The sequence below is a fragment of the Anguilla rostrata genome, chromosome 9, assembly GCF_018555375.3.
Source record: "Anguilla rostrata isolate EN2019 chromosome 9, ASM1855537v3, whole genome shotgun sequence".
Lineage (NCBI taxonomy): Eukaryota > Metazoa > Chordata > Actinopteri > Anguilliformes > Anguillidae > Anguilla > Anguilla rostrata.
Genome location: NC_057941.1, coordinates 22119993 through 22143455, shown reverse-complemented (window position 1 = coordinate 22143455; position 23463 = coordinate 22119993). Strand labels below are relative to the sequence as shown.

The following is a 23463-nucleotide window of genomic DNA, read 5'->3' as shown; positions in this document are numbered from 1 at the left end:
CTCCACCCAAAAGAGCCCAGTGGGCGTGGCACCGTGCGTTGGGCCGCAGCTGAGACGGCGTTCTTCCCCGTGTCCCACAGGATCCCCCTAAATTCTCGGTGGTACCGGGAGGAGAATACCGGCAGGAGGCAGGGAGAGAGCTGGTGATCCCTTGTGAGGCGGAGGGAGACCCATTTCCAAACATCACATGGAGAAAGGCAGGTCACCTCCGATCCCTCCGTGCACGCTGAACATCCTCCACTATCCTGGCTAATAACGTTCACTGGGCCCTGAATTACTGTTATTTTACCGTACGGTGCACTAGTGCCAGCACACTGTGTACTGGGTGTCCAAGGCACGCCCAGTTTTTGATTGGTACACATAAAAATCAAAGGCCCCCCCTGTTTGTGCTTGCAGTCTGCCTCCTCTCCCAGCCCACTCGCAAATGTCTCCTGTAGACCCATGACTGGAACACTGGCACAGTTACATTCAACGTACTCATGTGGATCTGGCTCTTCTAGTCAGTGCGCCACTGAAGGAGGTCAATGTGCATTTATGATTGAACCCTCGTGAAAGGCTTTAGTTGGGCTTTCTATGGCTAATTTTTTATGCAACAAGATATTTTCTTCGTTGCATTTTCACATGATGTTGTGACCCCATATTTCTGACTGTTTGGTTCTTATCTGTCAGTCCGTTTGCCTCTCTGTAAGTCTTTGCATATCTGTTTCTGTTTGTTTGTCTTTGCCAGTATCCATCTGTCTTTGCTGTTTTAGTTTCTGAGAGTGTTTATTGTGGTACCACTGTCTCTCTGTGTCTTCACTTGTCTGTCTGTATAGGCTTGTGGGTATTTTTGTGTCTGTATGTATATCTGTATGTAATCTGTCTTTGCCTGTATGTCTTTGTATCTTCCTTGCTTGCACATCTATATCTGCTTCCCTATCTGTCTGTTTTTCTGTCTGTCTTTAACTGATGCAGTCTGTGTCTACAGCTGTATGTTTGTCTGTCTGTCTGTCTGACTGCCCTTGACTGTTTCAGTCTGCCTGTCTCTCTCTGCTGATGCCTTCGTTGTTTTCCTCCTGTGTAAAGGTAGGAAAGCCCAGCAGGAGCAAGCACAACGTCCTACCGAGAGGCAGCTTACAGTTCAAATCCCTCAGCAAGGAGGACCATGGGGAGTGGGAGTGTGTCGCTACCAACGTGGCCACAAGCATCACTGCCAGCACGCACCTCCTTGTGATCGGTACGAGTCCCCCTCAGCCGCCAGCTCAAGGCACTTCACCCATTCTGTCTTACAGTTACAGCTTAACGCGGACACACAATGCTTAAAAAAGACCCCCGCGTGGCTCATTAAGTAAGATGGAGCTCAGGCTGGGCATCATTGAGCAGGACTGAGAGGAGCCAGGGCACTGCTGGCCTCATTCGGGCATGGATAGGGTGGGCTTCAGTCAGCCAGAGCTGCTGCATGTAGTGATGTCCTTGTTGCCTTTTAGCTGCCTGTGTAATCGGTGAATAACATTTATTTTCTTTAAAAAAAAGGAAAAAATGTCAGTGTTTGATGGGAAATGAACCCTTGGAAAAGTCATTAGTTGGACGTGCCAGATCATTGAGCCAATGGCCACGGCAAAGCAGATTTATGCGTCCTTGGCACACCCAACCAAACCCCTTCAGAAACTGTCGTTTTCTCATAGGTAGCACCACAGGTTGCATATTAGTATCAAAATAAGTGGTAAACATCGTAATTTCAGTGTAGTTTTAAGTGCAGTTGAGACTGTGCACTAATAAATACTTAAAAGTATATAGCCCACTTAACATTTATTTGGCTAGATGCTTGCTGAAGCAATTATCAAAGGCATAACAAAACAGGACCTATGCATCAAGCCTGTAACCTTCTGAGTAGATGGCTGGGTTCTTTCTACTAACAACACTGCCCTGTTGCTTGCTGGTAAATCCTGCAGGTCTGATTATAAATATTTTACATGAAAGGAAGTGAAAGAAACATGTACATATAAAAGGTAAAAGGGAGTGTTAAAAGCTAACTGCTGTAAAAATGCAAAAACTGTTGACCACAGATGTGCAGCAGTTTACTAAAGTGCTAAAGTGACACTTGCAATTAAGGCAAATGAATATGGAAATAGTTATCATGCATTACAACCTCCAGGAAATCACAGAAGCTTTTTGTAGATGTCAGGTTTAAAAAATAAAAAAAGAGAGATTTGTGTCCAATAATTCATCCCATTTCTGAGTGGTCAGGCTGTACCGTATGAGTTGGTTTACTATGCTGACATTGCCTGAGTGGGTCTTGTTTTGTGGGGTTGTTGAAGTCTGTCGCTGCGCTGTAATTGGGTACTCTTTAGAGAGATCTGTGCACTCACAGTCTCTGAATAGCAACCAAGCAGCCATCACCTCCTGCCAATAACCAGGTGTTGGGTAGTTGTTTTCCAGGCCTGTTAAATCCCTGTTGTGTAATTGGCTGCTGCTCTGCTCGATTGTGGCTAAAAAAAACATATCCTCGCATCCTCCATTCTCCCTGGTGGGACAAAAAAGGAAGTGTGGTGAGGAAGTGTCGACAGGAATAAATGCCTGCTTTGCAGAATTTTCAGTTTTGTGCTGTTTTTTTAATACATTATTTTTTCCTGATATCGCCTTTTCAAATCACCTCTGAACAGTTTTACAGCCAGTGTTAACAAGTCAATTCCCATCCATACTGGGGATAGGCTAGTTAAACAAGGAAGCAAATGGCAAATTTGACAAATCAATTAGCCACTCAATAAAAGACTATTGCATATACAGTAGCAGTCTAACATAATGCCTCACAGAGTGCATTAAAGACAGCCAATGCACATTTAAAGCATGTTAGGAGGACTAATAGAATGGTGATAGAATTAACATATTTTTTCTCCTGAATTTGCTTTTTGAGAGGTGTCTGATTGATACCTTACTATTATGTACAGTGAGTAAATTACTAAGTACATTTTATTTCTAAATCACATTTAAAAGAACAACTGTTGAACCGAAGTGCTGTACAAAATAAATACACATATATACAAATGTGAACACACAGGGAAAAAAATGAAAATCTTAACATAAGACATTTGGAAATGCTAGGGCATATAGGTGTGTTTTAAGTCGATTTAAAAACAGATGGATGGGCAGACCTGATATTGAGTGGTAAGCTGTTCCACAGTCTTGGAGCAAAGACTGCAAAAGTATGGTCACCCTTGAGCTTTAGCCGGGGCTGTGGAACAGACAGAAGCAACTGGTTGAATTACTTCAGTGGCCTAGGAGTGGCGTATGGGCAGAGCAGGTCAGTAATACAAGAGGGAGCCAGCCCATTAAGAGCTTTAAACACAAAAAGTAAAACCTTAAAATGGATTTTAAAATAGACTGGAAATGGACTACATTTTCCAGGATTTTGGAAAGGAAAAACAGTTTAGAAATAGGATGAAAATCGCTAAGCGTTCTGGAGTCAAGGGTGGGCTTCTTACGATGGGGTTGAACAACTGTGTGTTTGAAACAGGCAGGGACAATACCAGTGGCTAAACAGGTGTTAATAATACAGAGAATACCGGCACCTTCACATTAAATGACTCTTTATTGAGACGGGAAGGGATAACGTCAAGCGGAGAGGCCGTGGACTTCCTGTGAGGTACAACATCTGATAAGGAGGGGAGAGAAAATGGTTCAAACTTTAATTCCATGGACATGCCACATATGAAGAGGAGTCAGAATCAGAGGGAGTGATGTTTGATCTAATGTTCTCAACCGCAACCTCACAAAAAATTTCAAAGTCTGAAATTCAGTGGAGGCATCTACACCAAAGTAAACAGGGGAGTTAAGTATAGAATGAATGCTGCTAAAGATAATTTTAGGTCTATGGCAGTTTTTGGAAATTATATTTTGCCCTTGTCCACTCTTTGTGACAGCTTCTTGGAAAGTGGCCAGGCCATCTTTAAAAATCTCATAGTAAACTTCCAGTTTATCTCGTTTCCATTTCCACTCTGATTTCCTACATTCTTGACAAAGTAAGGTGTGAGATGTACATAGTGCATGTAAATCGAGGGGGTTGAAAGAACATTTTGTTGTGTTGTATTGCCAGCTTCTTCACTGAGTCACATGAATGCTACTGAATCTCAGAAGATGATTTAAAAGCTAACAAATTGATACGTATACTCTTGGTATATGGTCAATCATTTTTATGAGGTTTCATTCTTAGCCTGGAAAGATGCTTAGGAGAGCACGGTTTGGATGGGATGCAGTCCCATCCATGTGCCTGGCTGAGGTGAAACCTGGCTCTAAATTAAATGGCTTTGACCTATGACCTCCTGCCAGCAGACACATCAAATTGACATCATTATCAAAAACTCCCAGCAGCCCTGGAGGTGAGGGGATGCCAGCCAGGAGCTAAGCTTTAACGATTTTATGTGGAAATCTGCAGACCTTTATGACAACCTCTACCCCCGCCCCCACCTACCACCCACTCCCCCCCCCCCCCTTAAGCAGTCAAAGGTGGAGTGTGGCTGCTCTGTGGAGATTATGTGAATATTTTAAGGAGTATGTAGGTGACCTCCATTACCACTACCCCAGACCTGAACTGGCCCCCATGCTCCTTCCTGCAATATCTCCTGTTAGTGGAGCCATCCCATATTCTGCATTGCATGACACTGTTCGTGTGCTAAGCAGACATCTTTCTGCCCGATGACTCACACAGTAGGTGCTAACCAGGTACACAGCAGGATGCTTACAGAAGCCTTTCAAGGTAAGTAACTCACTTGAGCGCTACCACTCCCAGAATACAGATCTCTTCCTCTCTGCTTACCAGTTAAATTCCCAACAGCTGTCCAGCGTAGTCAGAATCAGGCCCGATGTCCTCAGCTCTGGAACAAAATCTCTACCAAAGTAAATCTGTGCTGCTTGTAGGCTTTATGAGTAATGAGTAATACTGAAGCCTATCTATTGCAAAGCTATTCCTACATTTAAATTGAATGTAACTGAAATTCACAGCTTAGAAAATTGCTCATGTGTTTACTTACAGGAAAATCTGGGTAAAGTGCCAGTGTTGTCATGGAAACGGATGTTCTTGGCATGAAGCAAAGGTTATGTTATTTTATCTAATGCCTTGTAAGTTGTATAAAGGCTCTGCCAGGTATGCAAATATCTTTTCAATGCATACTTTTCTTGACCCTAAATGAATTTACTTTTGAAATATGTAGTGGTATTTTAAGCCTTTTGTGTTCAGACTGGGTGGGTGTTGCCAAGAGTATATTGTTGTGGTTACGTATGAATGTGTGCAGCAGTGTATATGTGTGTGCACGTGCATTCACGAGTGTGTGTGTGTGCGTGTGTGTGTTTCTGAGAGACAGACAGTGATAGGTACCTGTTTCTGTACAGGGAAGATCACTCTTGAATAGTCTGTGGCCATAGACATGGCCTATACAAGGCCCATGTTTTCAGCTGGATGAACTAGTGTGTATAGCGCTTTGAAATATCCAGAATAGTACTGACCTGGGATCTGTACCTGTGTTCATAGTGCCGTGAAATCTCCAGAATAGTACTGACCTGGGATCTGTACCTGTGTTCATAGTGCTGTGAAATCTCCAGAATTGGACTGACCTGAGATCTGTACCTGTGTTCATCGTGCCGTCACATCTCCAGAATAGGACGGACATGAATGCGCTGATGAAACTGTTGTGTGTCTCCCCAGGCACAAGCCCACACCCCCCAACCAATGTCCATGTTTCGGCCTCGACGACCTTGGCGAATGTCTCCTGGGAGCCTGGATATGATGGCGGATATGAACAGACATTCTCAGTCTGGTACGGCCATGTGTGAGTCATCCCTGCATGCTTTGCTTCTGCTTCTTTCCTTCTCATTTGTACCTGAGCTCTACCCTGCTTGTGAGAAGCTGTGACACCAAGGGGGTGCGTGGGGGGGGGTGGGGCATGGCCAGCGAGACTCGGCTGCTGCAGTGTTGGGAGGGGTGTGGGATGGGGATGGGGGTGGGGGGGGGGGGGAGGTGAGGAAGAGCAGGAAGAGCAGGAAGAGAGTACATGGGTGCAGTCTGTTGTACATAGTAAAATGTCCAGTGTTAACTGAAATCTTACAGAGTACATATTAGTCCAATAGGGTAAATTTAGATTTAACAACGAACATTTTACTGTGCATTGACTGTACAGCCGGTTGGTCTTTAAGGAATCAGTCATCTGCTACCAGCATGAACCAAACTCCCCCTGAAAGACAGGATTTTGTCTGGAATCAGGGCACATGATAGTTTCGGATTATGGATTTGCACGGTTTCATTAATTATATATTTGCTCATGTTCAGTGTCTCAGTATCCAGTCCGGTCATATTTTAACCACTAACAGGCAGGTTACAGATATTCTGAAGCTAATTTCTTGAGGTCAATGCACAACTGTTACTGGAGGAAGAATTTTCAGAGCTGTTGCAGGAGAGAGACTGAGCTAGACCGAGATCAACAGAGAGCCGTGGGTCTTATTGAATTCTGTTTCCTGCAGCAGAGACATCTACCCACAGTAATCATATAGGACAGTAAAGCACACCGACTGGTCATCCACAACACGTGGCCCCCTGACCGTTGGGTATACAAATATAATCAGGGCAAAATCATCAGGCCATAACCATCCTGGGGACTGAATCCTAATGAACGATGGCCTATATGGAACGCTTTAATAAGACCATAAAGACAATCACATAGCACTGCTGTGTGTAATTAGCCTGGCCTTCAAGCACTCCATCACTGTGAAAAGAAATAAGGGAACGTGCTTTAAAGGCTAATGACATGCAACCCTTGCCATATGCCGCACCAGTAGACACATGATAAACTGGGTCACACTATGCCGAGGAAATGAATTCACCTTCGCCTTCTTTTTAATAACATTTGACACTCATTTTAGACGCCATAAATAGAAACAGCCTGTTTTTCATAGACTTGTCTGTAGTATATTTGTGGGTTTTCATTAGCCTTTTTTATATGTTAAAAACAGTTCATTTTAGTTTGCTTCTCCATGGAGAAGGAGATTGTGCTGTGTATGTATTCTGTAGTGACTGCTAACTGAGGCACTGCTCTTTGTAGTGATAGAACTCAAACCCTGCTTGCCATGCAGGGATTGATGCCGTCTGCACTGACACTATTCTGATGAAGCACGATTCAGAATGTCACTAGAATACTCAGCCGCAGCAACAGCTGTGCCGTCTACACTGTTTTATATTGTAGTGCTAAAAATATATCACAGCCCCCTAAGCATGTTTTATATTTATTGACCATTTCGACCAAATAATATTGAATTGCAAGTGACTGATTCCAGACAAAGATGGTGATGTGCAAAGCTTGCTGCTTCAGAGCTACAGCTGTTAGCCAGCAGAACGTAGTCCTTCATATGGAGGAGGAAGGCTCTGTGTAGTTTTACAGTCTTGTCCCTGGGGGAAAGGTCAAAGAGCCATGGTCATCGCAGAGCCCTCCCTCTCTCCATTAAGGTGGTGTCATGTGAGGCAAAAACTGTTCTAAAAACGACCAGACGACAGTCAGTGAGGACCAAAGTGAGTCTTGTGAAGGTGAAGGGTGAAAGGTTGAAGGTCGTAGCTTGGAAGACAGCGTTCTGAGAATGTGTGGGACTGTTATGTGACACGTGAAGCGAAAAATACTTCTACCTGGTGCTATGACGACCGGCTTGAGGGGCCATGCTCTGCATCTGCTTTTTCTGTGTGCGCTGGCTCGGAGCAGAACGGATAACGCACGCCTGCGCAGCTGCGCTCCCCCTCCGCCAATCCCATACTGCCGATATTCCCGCTGAATATCCGCATTCTATAGACCCCTCTGCTTGCGCTCCTATAGAATGGAAGCCTGCTTCGCAGCTCTGCTCTGTTTTGTGGTGGTGGGTTGGTGTGGGGGAGGGGTGGATAACGGATGATGGGGGGGTGGGAATGTGTGCTCCACTGTTTCTCGCTTGGCTGATTTATACCGAATTTATATCTGTTGAGATTGTTTATGTACGTGTTATCATCCACACTATGTCATTCTATGCCATCACGGGGCATCTTTCAGATGCTCAATCTCGCAAATGTTCAGCCGATGGGTTCTCCCATTTTAGCGCTGATGTCCTCCCAGTCTCCCTCTCCTTAGGGGGTGAATAGGCAACCTCTGCACATCTATTGTAAGTGTTCCAATGTGACATCTTTATGTTCTGTGACTGTCCCAGTGCAGCAGTCTGAGAGAAGGCAGGACGTGAGGGTAACCTTGCTCTCCACGGTGTGCAAACAGGGACGGAGATGGGACGGGTGGGGCTTTAGCAGGGAGTGAGGAGGGGGGGGAGGGGTGTTAGAGGGATGGACGTGAGAGGGGCAGAGTGGAACAAGCAGCTCACGTTCCTGACTTTGAGCGGCAGGCCTGGCAGAAGAGGACAGCTTCAGTATGCTGAGAGGCCCGTGGTGCTGGGGAGATTAACATGAACCGGCGCTGTAATTTCAAGGTCCTTTGGCAAAGGCAGCATGCTTACCCACACCCATGCTCAAAAACTGACAAACACACATTCCATGCACATCCATGCATATATACATACATACATACATAGAGCATGTATATATTTAATATATAATGTATAATTATATAAATATTCATATGCACACACACATACATTTACACTATGGTGGTTCAGAACTGGCACTTTCCAGTCTCTGCTCTGGGAACAGTACACATGTCCTGTCATCATATGTAGCCTGGGTAAGGTCAATGCAGTGTAAGGCGTCGTCTCCCTGTGTACTGTAGGATCTGTTCTTTGCAGTCTGTGCTAAGTGGACCGGGACTGTATCCTTTAAGGACAGCACGGGCCTGATTAGAATACAGATGCGCTCCTGCTGAGGCAGGCTGTCACCGCAGGCATACAGCAGATGCTAATGCGCGTGTGAACACAGGGCCCCTCTGCCTTCAGCTTAGGGGTGTAATCCAGAAGCTCCGAGATATACGTGGAAAGTGGTTGAAGGCCACACACTGTACTGAGATGTGGGTGGTCAGTGGTTGAAGACCTCCCTCCCACACTGCTCTGGATGTAAATGGTCAGTGGTTGAATACCCCCCTACCACACTGCTCTGAGATGTAAATGGTCAGTGGTTGAAGACCCCCCTCCCACACTGCTCTGGATGTAAATGGTCAGTGGTTGAATACCCCCCTGCCACACTGCTCTGAGATGTAAATGGTCAGTGGTTGAAGACCCCCCTCCCACACTGCTCTGGATGTAAATGGTCCGTGGTTGAAGACCCCCCTCCTACACTGCTCTGAGATGTACATGGTCAGTGGTTGAAGACCTCCCCCACACTGCTCTGAGATGTGTAAATGGTCAGTGGTTGAAGACCCCCCCCATACTGCTCTGGATGTAAATGGTCAGTGGTTGAAGACACCCCTGCCACACTGCTCTGAGATGTGTAAATGGTCAGTGGTTGAAGACCCGCCCCCCATACTGCTCTGGATGTAAATGGTCAGTGGTTGAAGACCCCCCTCCCACACTGCTCTGGATGTAAATGGTCAGTGGTTGAAGACCCCCCCCACACTGCTCGGGATGTAAATGGTCAGTAGTTGAAGACCACCCTCCCACACTGCTCTGAGATGTAAATGGTCAGTAGTTGAAGACCTCCCTCCCACACTGCTGTGAGTTGAGATGGCCAAGTCCAGATCTCTCTATGTCCCTGAACTGAAAAAAAGTCCCTAGATTAAGAGTTCACCATCTGGACGTTGTTTGTATGGTCCACGCGTCCTCCGCTCCCCTTCAGTTTGTCCTTTTCAGTTCATCCATCTAAATCTCCCGTAGTTATTGTCCGGGGAGGAGTGGCCCTTGTTTTGGTTCCAAAAGCCTCTCAAACATCTTGACAGGAAAGCGGCACCCGTAATTAAGTTGTCTGTGCTCTTCTCCTCCCTGCCAGGGAGTCGTAAAACATTGTGTTCTTGTCAGGGCTAATAACGGCATTAGGCTTCAGTGTGCGCGCGCGTGTGGCCGTCTAGCGCCTGCCCGCCACGACAGCGTTTCATCCGTCACCGGAGCTGCCCTTCGATGCGCCTTTCAGAGATGAAGATTTCCCCCCCGAAGCCTCGCTGACAGACAGGCCAGGCCGTATGCGCGCACATTGACGGGCGGAGGGAACGCGTCGCTCGACCCCAGCACAGCCTCGTGCCCCTCGGACCTGTAGTTAGCACGGGGGGGAGACGCGTCCCACTCTCTAATGCGTGTGTGAGATTCTTTACCCCCTTTATCCCCATTATATGTGTCGGGAGAGCGGACGTGAGAATCGCGTGTGTGCGACTAATGTACTGTACAGTACGTTGCCCTGGCCCGGGTTAATGCGCTGTACGCTTTCTGTGATTTAGTATAAGCGCTGGCCCTCCTGTTTCATCCCCCCCCACATTCAGGCACTCCGTGCGTCTGTCAGCTGAAATTATACCCCTTTTTACTCACCATCAATGAATATTTTAATACAAATCATAGGGAACATGACACCTTTTAAAGAGGTACTTATGTGAGATGATCTGTGTTCTGTGCTCTGTCCGCTGATGAATTTAACCTTTGTGGACACATCTTCATTTAAGTTGTATGCTTCCAAATGTCTTTAATGCCTGTTATTATAAGGACAAATCAAATCTGAGTGATACACTTATTCAGAGTAATGAACTATGTGCATAGGCATGGTTACGAATTCAAAACTGATGTTGGCATACAAGGCTGCTAACGGAGGTGCACCCCCATACCTCCAGGCCATGGTCCAGCCCTACACTCCAATCGGGGCTCTATGCAGCTGGAAAGCAAAGGAAATGGGTCACCTGTTCAGTGCTCAGGAGGTGAACGCTAATGGTAACCACTGAGAGATGAGCATGCAGGTGGCTGTCACTCTGTCTGTTGAAAACCGGGGAAGTTCTAGTCCTTTCATCTGTACCAACCCCAAAACTGCATTATTTGGTCACGGAGGAGAATAACCTTAAAAAATGTTTTTGAATTCAAGCAAACCCAGCACCGTGGGCTGACATGAATTGGCTCTGGTGAATAGTCTGACGGGTCAGATTTTTTCCCATGGGAGAGCCGGGTGCCTAAGTATGTGTGGTGTAAGTTCCAAACGTCTCGACGGATGAAGGGCGTGAAATGACCGTGCGGGGCGCTTGTGCCCGCTTGTCTTGGCGCAGGGTGAAGAGGGCACAGCTGGGGCCCCACGACTGGCTCTCCACGCCCGTGACTGGCACTCAGAACTGGCTGCTGGTGCAGGGGCTGGAGCCCGAGACGGCGTACCAGTTCAGCGTCCTGGCTCAGAACAAGCTGGGCACAGGGCCTTTCAGTGAGGTCGTCACTGTGAACACGCTAGGTGAGTGACAGAGGGCATAGTGCTCAGGCTGTATGTCTGCACTATATGTACGTCTGCCCGTCTATATATCTACCCGTCTGATATATCTGCCTGTCTGTCTGTCTTTGTATGTGGTATAGGTACAGGTATATTTTATATTTCAGATTTTTTTCTATGTATGTAGATGTATGTACACTATATGTAATGCAACTGTATGATTTTTTCTGTATAACGTAAGCAAGGTCTTCCTTAGTTTCTCATCAGGTACAAATGATATTAATTCAGCACCAAAGGAACGAGGGGTGGGTGATGTGATTTTATATCAGTCACGATAGGCCTTTTCACGAAATTGCAGAGATTGTCCTTCAAATTGTTCTGGAAATGCTTAACCAGTGTTACTTGCTTTGAAAAGCCTCAGTTAGCTGTAGTGATACTTGTGGTGACTGATTGTGTTGCTATATTGAAGTAGCCCTGCATAATATTGTCCCCATTACATTTTTTAGCCTCCAATAATCACTCACTGCTAGGCATGTCTTGACTTGTGTTTGTGATGATATGTGCATGTGTTTGCATAATAACCATCCTGAAAAATACTCCAGTCATCACAGTTTCACAGTATCAATGAGTTAGCACAAATGTACTGTTGTAAATTCATAGAAAAATCAATTTTTGCATTTAAATACCCACACCTTTGAAATGATTTTTCCCAATGATTTCCTGTTTATGCAATAATGTTACTCAAGCTGTGGACTTTCTCAGTGTAGCTAGAGAAATTGAAAAAATGAACAAGGAACAACCATTGTTTATAAGTCATGTTATGATGGTTACTTGATTTTAAAACATATTGCTTGTTAACAAAAAATACAGTGATACGTATTGTGTCCCATCCAAGCATTTGAAAAAGAACTGTTGAAAAGATATGGCTTGAGTATGCTGTCGGTCATCTATATATTTATGTCAATAGAAATATTCCAAACTCCTCCTTGTTTCTCTCTCTCTCTTCCTCAGTATTTCCTATAAGTACCCCTGAACCATTGGTGCTGCTTACCCCACCGAGGTGCCTCACAGCCAATCGGACACAGCAGGGAGTCCTATTGACATGGATCCCTCCAGCCAATCACACGTCGCCAATCGATCGCTACATCATGGAGTTCCGCCTCGGGGAGAGGTGGGACGTCCTGGACGACGCCATCGCAGCTGGAGAGACGGAGCTGCTGGCGAGAGACCTGGTCCAGGTGTGTTCCACGCTGTTTCCACGGCGCGCCCGCGCCCAGCAATCGGAGACCCGGCTACGCTGTTTACCAACACTTTATTTCAAATAAAATTCCTTTTGAATAATTGAACACCTTTTAACTTCCATCCTCTGGCATTCGCTGCCTTAATGATATTTATAATAATTAATGCAGGCATGTTCAATGCAGGCTCTTAAGGTGCTGCACTTACTACAGAAAACAAATGCATTTAATTAGTTAAAGTACCGTGAGTAAAGGGGAAAAAATGCAGCCACAGTAGTGTGTATATTGTTAAATCACCTTTGGAATTCTTAGGTTAGCCTTTTGTTTTGGAAACGGGATAGAAATAACTTCAAATCAATGGCGCAAGTTGGGGTGGACATTTGAACTTTACTTTTGATGAAATATAAAGTGAAAGAGCAGGGTGAATGTGTGCAGATCAGATTGTTTTGAACGCATTCCTGCAGTGCCTGCAGCCATATCCAAACCTAGTGCACAGTAACACCCTATTATGCTCAGTACAGTTATCTTGCCATTTATACTTAGAGACTATTGAGACTACCAAGACTGTTAGTAGCAGGTCTAATATGGCAACTGCATACAGTCTTTTGTAAAACTATATCATGCCTATGTGAGCAATACAGTAACCCAAATGCCCATTTTCCCCTCTCATATACTGTCCTTGTGTATGAAATATTAATGCTATGGTGGCATAGTTCTAATTTAGGACCCTCCATTGAAAGTGTAAACATAATGTTTTTAGAATACTAATTAGGCTCGCAGATGTCCTTCTGTGTACATCGGGCTTAGGGACAGCACAGAGAGAAAAGGGGGTCGGAGAGAAAAGAAGTGGCTTGGTGAAGGAAACTGATGAATGGAATGAAACTGAATGTTGGAATTTTGTGCAATGAAAACAAATATAAGACTAAGTTACACCAAGACAAAAGATTTAACACTTAAGACTGCAGACAAATATAATTATAGACATGCAGTCAGCTGAAGATAGACTCACACACACACACCTGCACATACATACATACCCACCCACCCGTGACCGTGTTGAAGCTTCTGTATTATTAGCATTAGTATTATTGTCAGCAACATTGCTATTGTCACCGTTACAGAAGTTTAATGGTGCAACGCATTTTAAGTTGACATTTAGTTTTCAGAGAAAAAATTGTGTAAATAGCTTTGAGTTTTTCTAGTGTGTGGATGAAACCTGTTCTTCGGCTGGTTTAAAGAGCCTAGCAGCCAGCAGAGTGATGTTTATAAGCAGCAGGTACTGTACCCTTTCAACAACCCTAGAGTTTGGTGAAGGTTTAGATTTAGCAAACACTCAGCATGTTCAGTCTGGGAGCTTTTGAGCTAATCACATTCAACTACAGTCTGTGCTTCTCAGGTGAATTGCCCCCCATTACTGTGACAGAAAGACACTATGATTTTTTTCCCCCGTAAAGCAGTTTTTTCCGTACGCATTTTTCTTTATAATGTACAACAAAACATGTTGTTCTTAAAAATGTTTCTGATTTTGAGTACAGGTAGAGTTTTGATTGGGCCTGAAATTTAAATTTGAATATACAGTAATGGCCTGACCTGATCCAACTGAAATAATGCTGAAATATATCTTCAGTCACAACAAGAATTTCCATTTTCCCCCATAGTGCTGTCATAGTAAGATTTGGCTTATTGGATGAAAAAAATAAAATACATATGTTTAACCACAATATAACACAACATAAGAAAAGAAATATAGTTAAATAGGCATCCAAAAACAATTAAGGAAAAGTTATGTAGGCTGCATAATATATTGCTTTTTGGCCTTTCAATTTCTAAAATTGAGTAAATGAAATGAATGTCAGCTAATAGGCTAATTCCCAAATTGTTGAACTTGTAGGCTATATGTTACCTCTCAGGCAAAGCCCAAATCCCATTTCTCTGCTTCATTTAACCATGTTCTCAAAAGCAACAAATTGAATAGCCTAATACTCTGTTCTGTTTAAAAGATCTTAACAAAATGGAGTGCATTCTTGCCTTCTGTCCAAGCAACGCCACAAATGCGACTTAATTAAACATTTTCAGCTAGTACATTTTATTATGCAAACAAAATTAAGTACATCCAAATAGGCTTGTTGCATCATTACCAAATTAAACCAAGCATTGCAAGCAATAGTGTGCATTATTGCCTAATTAAATAAAAATGTTGGGAGCATGTACACAGTAAAATGTCCAGTGTTAATTCAACATTTGTCAGGTAACATTCGGTCCCACTCTGGAATGTGGGCCAAATGTTATCTGTTAATAACATTTAACAGATAACAGTCAAATTAACACTGTTAGAGTTGAATTAACATTGGACTTTTTACGGTGTACACACTGGCCTGTGCTATTTCGGGATATAGAAATGCAAATGTGGAAATGCGTTCTGAAACTGACCTGAAGTATGTATTTGATAAAATAAGTCCGACCTCACCCAAACAGTTCCCGATGGGTTCAGGTCAGAAATAAAAAGTCTGTTCAGAATAAACTGCCAGTTTTCTTCTGGTCTCTTTTGACATTATCGCCCCCCAGTGGCATTAGAGCTGCTGTCCTGTTTAAGGGTCCTTTGCCCATGTATGCAATTGCCCATACGATCTTTACAGCACCAGCACTTTGTTGTTCTTTTTCCAAGCGGTGAACCTGAATGCATCACAATTCATACGTCTTACGATTGTGTGCGCTTAGGAGATGTCCCTATCCAAAGCAGCAAACCAATTTTGGTAGCTGTGTGGAGACTGTGCTTCTCACTGTTACTCGATAAATAGAGATTGCACTTTGCTTCTCAGCTTGTTTGAATTATGGTTAATGTCTCATTTCTAGCTTTATTTTCAGAAAGTTACATTTTCTTTCCCTCCCCTGGAGTATTGATTAGCATGGTTGTTCACAGAGGGCACTAGTTACAACCCCTGCAGACCTGTGTGTGTGTGTCTGTGTGTGTGTGAGTGCATGTGTCTGTGTGTGTATGTGTGCATGTGTGAGGGAGCAGTTGCTATGACAGCAGCAGAATATTCTGGAACCTGTGCGGCGGTCTCTGTGTGTGACCTCAGTGTTGAGGTGTTGGGGGCTGAAGAGCGATGAGAAGTGTGACACCAGACGTGGGAGGATGTTGATGTTGAGCCATTTGCTACATTATTGGGCGCACAAGACAAGGGGCCTCCTGTCTCACCGTTATTGAAAATGGCCAGAATGTTCCGGCTAACTCGCTGTGCTACACCCAAGTCTGATCGTGGGCTACTGTCACACAACAGACCAGAAGTTGTATATTTTGACGGAATGCCTCTACATTACAAGAAAGTCGGACCACAGCTGGATAAAAAAAACACGAGGCGTCTTCGCATCAAAAATGCAGGAAAGCATTTAGCAGTTCACCATCAGCCGTCCACAGAGGCAAGCCAGGTTTAAGCACAATTTCACGAGCTGGTTCTTTTTGCTGCAGGACTCTTGGTATGAGTTTCGTGTAATGGCCGTGATGGAGGACCTGACAAGTGAGCCCAGTAACGTAGTGGGAGTCTCGAGTACAGGTGAGTGAAAAGGAAGACCTGTGTGCAAAATGCTGACCGTTACTATACCGCAAACAAGAGCACAATTAATGAGATCAATGTGGTGAGAAATGACGTTTGAGATGGAAGTGCAGCTTGTCCAAAATTAGTAAAAGCAGCATCCTAAGGCAGCGCTACTCAAATCCTGCTGCCGCGGGCCACGTTGTCCACAGGTTTTTGCTCCAATCATGGGTTGCACCACCTGTTTTCACTAATTACTACACCTCTTTGGTTCAGGAAGTACAGTAAGCTCATTAGTGAAATCAGGTGGTGTAGTACATGGTTGGCGCAAAAACCTGTAGACATTGTGGCCCACAGGACCTGGAGTTGAGTAGCCATAATTTAATGGTGCCATGGTGTAGTGCATCCTTTGTAAGGGAGCAGTTGGTTAAACTGTATTATTAGGAAACGGAGATTACGTCATTTGGTTTCCAGCAACCAAGGCATGCTGTATGAGCAATGCCGCATTCTTTGCTTTTTTAGTCCAGTTCTGCTAGGTCTCTCAATTGAAAGTGCATTGCTGCCCCCTGTTGGATAAATGAACAGACCCACTTTCAACATGCAAAGCCGTTCTTGGAAAAAAATAACTTATCCAGCAAAATCCTTTCCTCAGGAAATGCAGTGTGGTGTATGAACTACTTTTATCATGGAGAATGATTCATAACTTTCTCTTGGATTTGACACTTCAGTACTTGTAATATGTGTCCTCATTTTTTAAAGCACATGACTCGCAGATTTAACCTTGTTTTAAAATCAATATCCTCATAGGATCCCCCTAGGCACTGGATTAGCACAATCACTTGATTAATCATACAGTTAGTAGTTAATTGTGACCTTCATAAAAGCACTTTCGTTTACCAGCACATGGAGAAGAAGTGAACATGGACAGACAATAAAATGTCTTTGAGCAACCAAGTTTAGAGTCAGACTTATATACCGATGGATTTGAGATATTGACCGGGTGTACCTTCGTTTTCACATTGCTGTATGTGTATTGCAAGGAAAAACTGTTGCATCAGATTGCACCAAAGTTGATAATGTATTGGGAGTTGCTAAAAAATAGTTTTTTAAACATTGCAAAGTTGCACTACAAATCTCTTCTAAGGAATGCAATAATGGAGCAAGGTTCAGACGTACCAATAAAAACCCCCACCTGATCCGAGCAAAACAAGATTGGTCAGGTGCTATTCTGCTGTGTCCTAACATTCCCAGGGTGAGTCTGAAACCTACTATTGAGTATACTCAGTAGTAGGCAAATGTACTGTGCTCTTTTGGATAAAGTCCTAGTTTCAGTTCCAGATTTGTGGACCTGGAAATAAACATCTCACTAAATACTACTGTGCTGGCAGCAGCAGCTTATGGGGTTGTTGTGCAACAAGAATTTTGGGGCACAGCTTGCATTAAATGTAGAACATGGCAAAATCCTTTCTGAAATGATCTGCTGATTTGAGAGTAGAGATATCAGACTACATGAAACAGAAAAATAAATACCAAACACTGGCTCAGCAGATGCACAGCACAGTCGGAACAATAAATATGCAATGCGTCAAAACAATCTGAGAAGTTGCTGAGATACTGACATTTTACAGCATAGATGCACTCCAAAAGAAATTGCTTTTCTTTCAACCAGCTCTCAAGTTCCTTAAGGTTATTATGGTTTTTAACCTGAAGCAAGTGTGCAGATTTGACTTGACAAAACTCCTTTTGGTCTAGATTCATGGATTTGATGAGAGCAATTCTTCCAAACTCCTCTATTACAAATTATTTTCATCATGAGAAAACAGCACTGCAGTGTCACCGGGGGTGTTCTGGGACAGGCAAGAAAATAATTCCAAAGATTGCACAGAAAGCAAAACCATACTTCCAGCCATAAATTCAGAAAGATCTGTCTCTTCAAATGGTTTACATTAAGTTTACACTAAGTAAAGACAGAGGACACTGTTTAAAAATTAACTATGATTTAATTGAATCACTAATTTTAAACCTTATATTTTAATTTAATGTCTGTCTGTTTTAATCAAATTCATATTCTTTTTAGCCCACCCCTGTTCCAGACCTTTTTATTATTATGAGTAGCATTTCATATTTTTTCTTCTTTTAAAAAGACAATTATGTCGCACAACGCTATAATGTGCTACTCTCATGTGTCTGTTGTTCCAATAACCACACTGAATGTGGAATGTGATAGTGTGGTAACATTTCTGTCAATCACAATTAAGTGGCAATTGACTTACCAACGTGGATGGCTGGGGAGGTGTAATGTGCTTAATTTCTAACAATTCTATGAAATCAAAGATGGCTACTGCTGAGGGATGACTGAAATGCAAAGGCAAAAACTCCTTTAGGAAAAAATGGTGACCCTGCTTATATTATTCTAAGCTTTTGTTCTGAAAGGGTTGTAAGCTTTATTTTTTAAATGTAGTTTTACATGTCTTTATATGTTTTGTTTTTGGAATTAAGCGAGAACATTATTTAGTGAATATTGATATTGCAAAAGAATGTTGTGGTGCTGAACAATCTTTGAGGTATATTTTAATATAAGTTTGCACTGGAATGGACAAGCTTAAATAAGAAAGATGTATGCATGATCACATACACTTACATAATAAATATAAGAAAATGTCCACGTATATACAAGATATAGGCATAGGCTTCTCTTTTTAGTACTTTTAGTGCATTGCTGTAAAGTTAAAAATCAAGATCCACATTCCAGTGTGGCAGCCAGATATCGAATCCAAGTTTAAATGCTGATGACTGCAGTTGTTTTGTACAATATATGGACATCCTTTAAAAAAACTTGCAATATTTAACCCCTATGTGGGAGCTTTGAGGCAGCATTGCTGTACAGTTTGTATGAATAATATTCATATTGTTTTGTATGTATACTCTTCAAAAATGAAATTAAGGTATGTTTCCACTTACCCGGAGTATCTGTCCATCCAGATCGATAGGTTTGCTGAAATGTGACCTGTTCTCCAGATAGGCCTATCTGCATAGTTTCAAACAAACCACGCCAAGGGTTGCAGTTTGTAGTCTCAATACCCAGAAGTGGGTTAGTATTTTTTAGTGATGGATTCCCTCTACAGGTTTCCAAGGTTTGTTTTTCCCAAAGTGTTTTCAATTTATGCAAAAAATAAGGTCTGTATTTAACATAAGCCTAAGCGAGTTTCACGTTATGTTTTACAACAAAGCCTAAATTGTACACCTGTTAATATCTAAACCATGAATTTATAATCTGTTCTGTGCTTTAATAAAGTACGTTGTTAAAAAGTTGCTATATTGAATCTGCAACGAACGAACGGTCGCTTTTCTCAAAGTCACGATCCCACCACTGAAATTTTATACTAGTCCGCCTGCATTGGACTTGGACGGATATTATTGACATACTTTAAGCTCTGGAGCTTTTAGGCCACATGAAGATGGAAACGCGAGGCCCTTTTTTTTCAGTTTGAGTGGCGGCCTATATCGCGAAAACGTGTCACATTTCAACTGAACTCTATGGATGGACAGACACTAATCCGGGTAATTGGAAACATACCTTCATTTAATTTTTGGGTGAACTGCCCCTTTAACCACTAACATATTGAGTGTCAGTGTGTTCACACTCAATACAAACTGGGCCATTGGCCATTTGTGACACCTGACTGTGCTTATCGGGATGTTCTTGTTTTCAGCTTTTTGTTTAGTAAAAGTGTCTGGAAAATGTGTTAAAATGTCATTGATTTAAAAACTGTGATTCATTTGATTTATGTTAATACCAAGTTAACAATTCCTCATAATATTGACAGTTTGTGGCTTTGTGGGAGTATGAGTCGTTCTCTGTAAATATTGTGCAAATATTCTAACACAAATTGACTAATATCACAAAATGATACTGGAGACTTAGAGCCGCTAGACAATCTACTGCTGGAACAGAAGCTTCAGCAACACGTGGGACATAAGGCCTGTGAGGTCTGCCATGTTGGAACTTTACAGTATCTCTGGTGATACCACACCAGTGTCTGACCCTGGAGGTGTGCCCCTCTGTCTCCCTCAGATTTTTTTCCTCCCCCAGACATAGTGGACGAGGGTCTGGCGAGGCCCGTGGTGGCTGGCATCGTGGCCACCATCTGCTTCCTGGCGGCCGCCATCCTGTTCAGCACGCTGGCAGCCTGCTTTGTCAACAAGCAGCGCCGCCGCAAGCTCAAGAGAAGGCGAGGTGAGTGTCGCCTGCTGCCCATTGAAAGATTTGTCCTCGGGTGCAGTTATATAGGAACCAGACAACTAGTGATTGGAGAGTGCGGTTTCCTGGACCCTATAATGGGTGGAGCAACAATGAACTTGTTTGAACCAATCACAGGATCTTGCTCTCCACTGCAGAACACGTTGATTGGTTCAATTCGGAATGTAACTGATGAAACATATTGCTTCTCCTTTTTTTTTTTGGTTTCAGGATATCTCATTTTCCAATTACTAACGTATACAGTGTGTGTCTGGGCTTTCTATAAGTGGTTCCAAAACTGTGGGAGACCCCCTAGTGGTTCATGGGAGGATTTGAAACAGTTTGCAGAATAATACAGGACTCACAAATAACTTGCTGTATGCAACACTTTTTCATTGACATTCAACTACGTCAGATCAAATATGACACCCATTGCATGATTTGCACTAGGTAGAGTTCACATGAACTGTTGTTTCGACATACATTTAAAACATAATAATTCCATATTTTAACATATGCCGGAACACATGTCAGGGCTAACTTTTAATAAGGGTGAGTCATAGACCATATATTCTCTCATTAAGTGGGTTATGGGCTCATAAATCTTTCAAGCCATTGAATTAGAGAGCAGAAATAATGGCCCTACACCAGTACAAGTGCATCGCAATGGACCTGCAGAGAAATGGACTTGCAGCCAGAAATACCATATGAGGCCCCGATGATATAGCCTATAGAGGGTCTTTATCTTGACACCTTAAGTAAATTTTCAGCTCTGCTGACTTATCGCATGTACAGTATGATCTTAGGAATTTCGCTCACACTCTCCCAGTTTGTCCCAACCTGCCCCCCAGATTGTGCCCAATGCTTTGCATCAGGACTACTCTAGCCTTATACATCCTAGGGGGCTGCAGCCTCTGCTGGTTTTTGTGTTCACCTTAAACTCAGTAACCAGGCCCAAAAAACCTGGTGACATGAGTTAACTGGGTTGATTTAATCGATAAATTCAGTGCCAAGTAAGAACCAAAAGCAGCAGAACCAGGAGCAGTGTCGATTTGAGAGCCCCGGGGGCCTGTATCTGAAAGCAGGATTACTGCGTTCGCTACACAACTGCAAGAAGTAAAAACCTAGAACACTCCCAAATCTGGAACATGAACTGAAGTAAAAAGAGCTGTTCCAGGTTTAACTTAGTGCAGTTATCCAACTCTGTAATCCTGCTTTGTCATACAGGCCCCTGCTGAAAGTGTTTACTTGTTGCTGTCCTTCCAAATGTTTGATCAGACATTAATAAACTCATCTTCAGTTTTCCTCCCTCTATTTTCTCTTCTAGATCCCCCTCTTTCGATCACACACTGCAGAAAAAGCGTTGAGACTCCGTAAGTAATAAATCATATGACAGCGCTGTGTTATGGGCTTTAGTTCATATCAGTAAAGATACCTGGCAGGTGGTTTTGCACAGCTTTGGCCATTTTGAAGCTACAGACAAAAGATAATAAACTCTTACTGGCTAGTGCTGACCATGTCAGTTTCTGGTTTCCAGTGATTGATCAATGTCAGCTGCTGTCACATTCCACCTCCTACCATCTGGGCATATTGATTGAATTTATCTAATTAATATTTCAAATTCAGTTATTTTGATTGGCTCACATTTTCTTTTTAGTTTTCCAAAATATAAAGTATAAAGTACTGGCTTGCTCAGAATTTCATGCCTGGCATATAAGCAATCTTTAGTAAACCATTGCCTAATTTAAATACCAGCAATAGTGTACGCACATTGGTAGAATTAGTTCATTCAAATGAGATGTTTATTTTTGAATATTTTAAAAGTGCTTCATTTCATATTCTTTTTTATTTTTCATTCTAGATTAAATAATGAAAATAACACATCCACAATACAGGCAATGATTTCCTAAATTAGTTACATCACATTATAATTTTAGATTTCGTTTCATTTTGTGAAAAGTATGCTACCTTTTGCTATTTGTTTGTCGAGAGCTTCATTTTCGTATGAATTTATTTGAAAAAAGGTAACTCAGTAAGGAGATTTATATATTTTGAAAGGAATAAATTGATATGCACATATTGTGTTTTGCTGTCTGTATACTGTGCGTGCTGTCTTTTCCTTCCAATGAAATGTGAAAAATACTGTTTTAAATTATGAGGGGGATACCAGTTCCCAGGTTTTCTGTAATTCATGAAAGCTTGGTAACTTAATGGAACTATAATGGAGCGATCTTTTTTCACTGTTCCCATTGCTGCCTAATGGACTGGTGTCTATAGTGGTTCTGGCTCCAGTGTTTTGCGTGCTGGATTTGCTTGTCACTCACTCTCTTCTCCTGGCTTTGCTGCAGTTAGTTGTTTTGGAATACTGCTTCATTAACAGCAACAAATCAACCATACAATTTATCACTACTGGCAGAGTAAATAAAAGGCACACCTAGTTCAGAGAGTTTGACCTGGAGTTAAGAGGGTGTCATAATCAGTGATAAAAGTTGTGGGTGGTGTGTAGGCATGATCAGTGGACAGTTAGCACTTTGATACTAACACGATCAGCCCTGCCCACACTTCTGACATAAGAAGTACGAATGATCTCGTTTGCAGACCGAATCTAGCAGTGTGCAGGCAACATTGGGTTCCTTCATCTAAATTTGAGGTCTTGATCTTTGCTTTAATAGGAAACAAACAGCACACTTTCACTGCACGGCCAAATTAACATTTTTGTTGTTCACTTTCCAGGAACTTTGATGAAGTTGAATATGTTTGTATTACACATGTTCATGTCAAATGTAACTGCTAAATTTATATGCTGTCCATCTTGGAGAGCTTGTCACAGTTTATTTAATTACTTCTGCATTTATTTAACAACATAATTTTAAGTAGAATGAGTGTGCGGGCATGTGTGTCTCTATATTTAAGCTTTTATTACCCTAGCCATAATGTGATTGACCAGCTAAGTGCAGTGCTTTAAATGGTCACATTAGCACCCTCATATTGTAGTGTGTCCATACTCAGAAACAAAGGTTCAGAAACTTGGTTGAAACAGAGTTCACATTGTCAGCAGGTTGCCGTCAGAAATTGGGGTGGAAACAGAATTTACAGTGTCACTGGGATTCAGTTTGAAACTGGAGTGGCCGCATAGCACGGTCACAC

At 42.7% G+C, this 23463-nt stretch overlaps 1 protein-coding gene across 7 annotated transcripts in view; it reads left to right on the top strand.

The window, feature by feature from the left end:
- The window catches only part of igsf9bb (immunoglobulin superfamily, member 9Bb), a 133849-nt gene that overhangs the window by 87150 nt on the left and 23236 nt on the right, over positions 1-23463 (top strand). For 4 of the 7 annotated variants that reach the window (XM_064351053.1, XM_064351059.1, XM_064351057.1 and 1 more), the window contains exons 10-17: positions 81-201; positions 1070-1216; positions 5678-5801; positions 11154-11329; positions 12317-12543; positions 16013-16097; positions 20152-20313; positions 21644-21689. In XM_064351053.1, coding sequence (XP_064207123.1) covers positions 81-201; positions 1070-1216; positions 5678-5801; positions 11154-11329; positions 12317-12543; positions 16013-16097; positions 20152-20313; positions 21644-21689 — 1088 coding nt within the window. The remainder of the gene's footprint in view (positions 1-80; positions 202-1069; positions 1217-5677; positions 5802-11153; positions 11330-12316; positions 12544-16012; positions 16098-20151; positions 20314-21643; positions 21690-23463) is intronic. The other 3 variants (XM_064351054.1, XM_064351058.1, XM_064351056.1) reach the window with 2 other exon arrangements.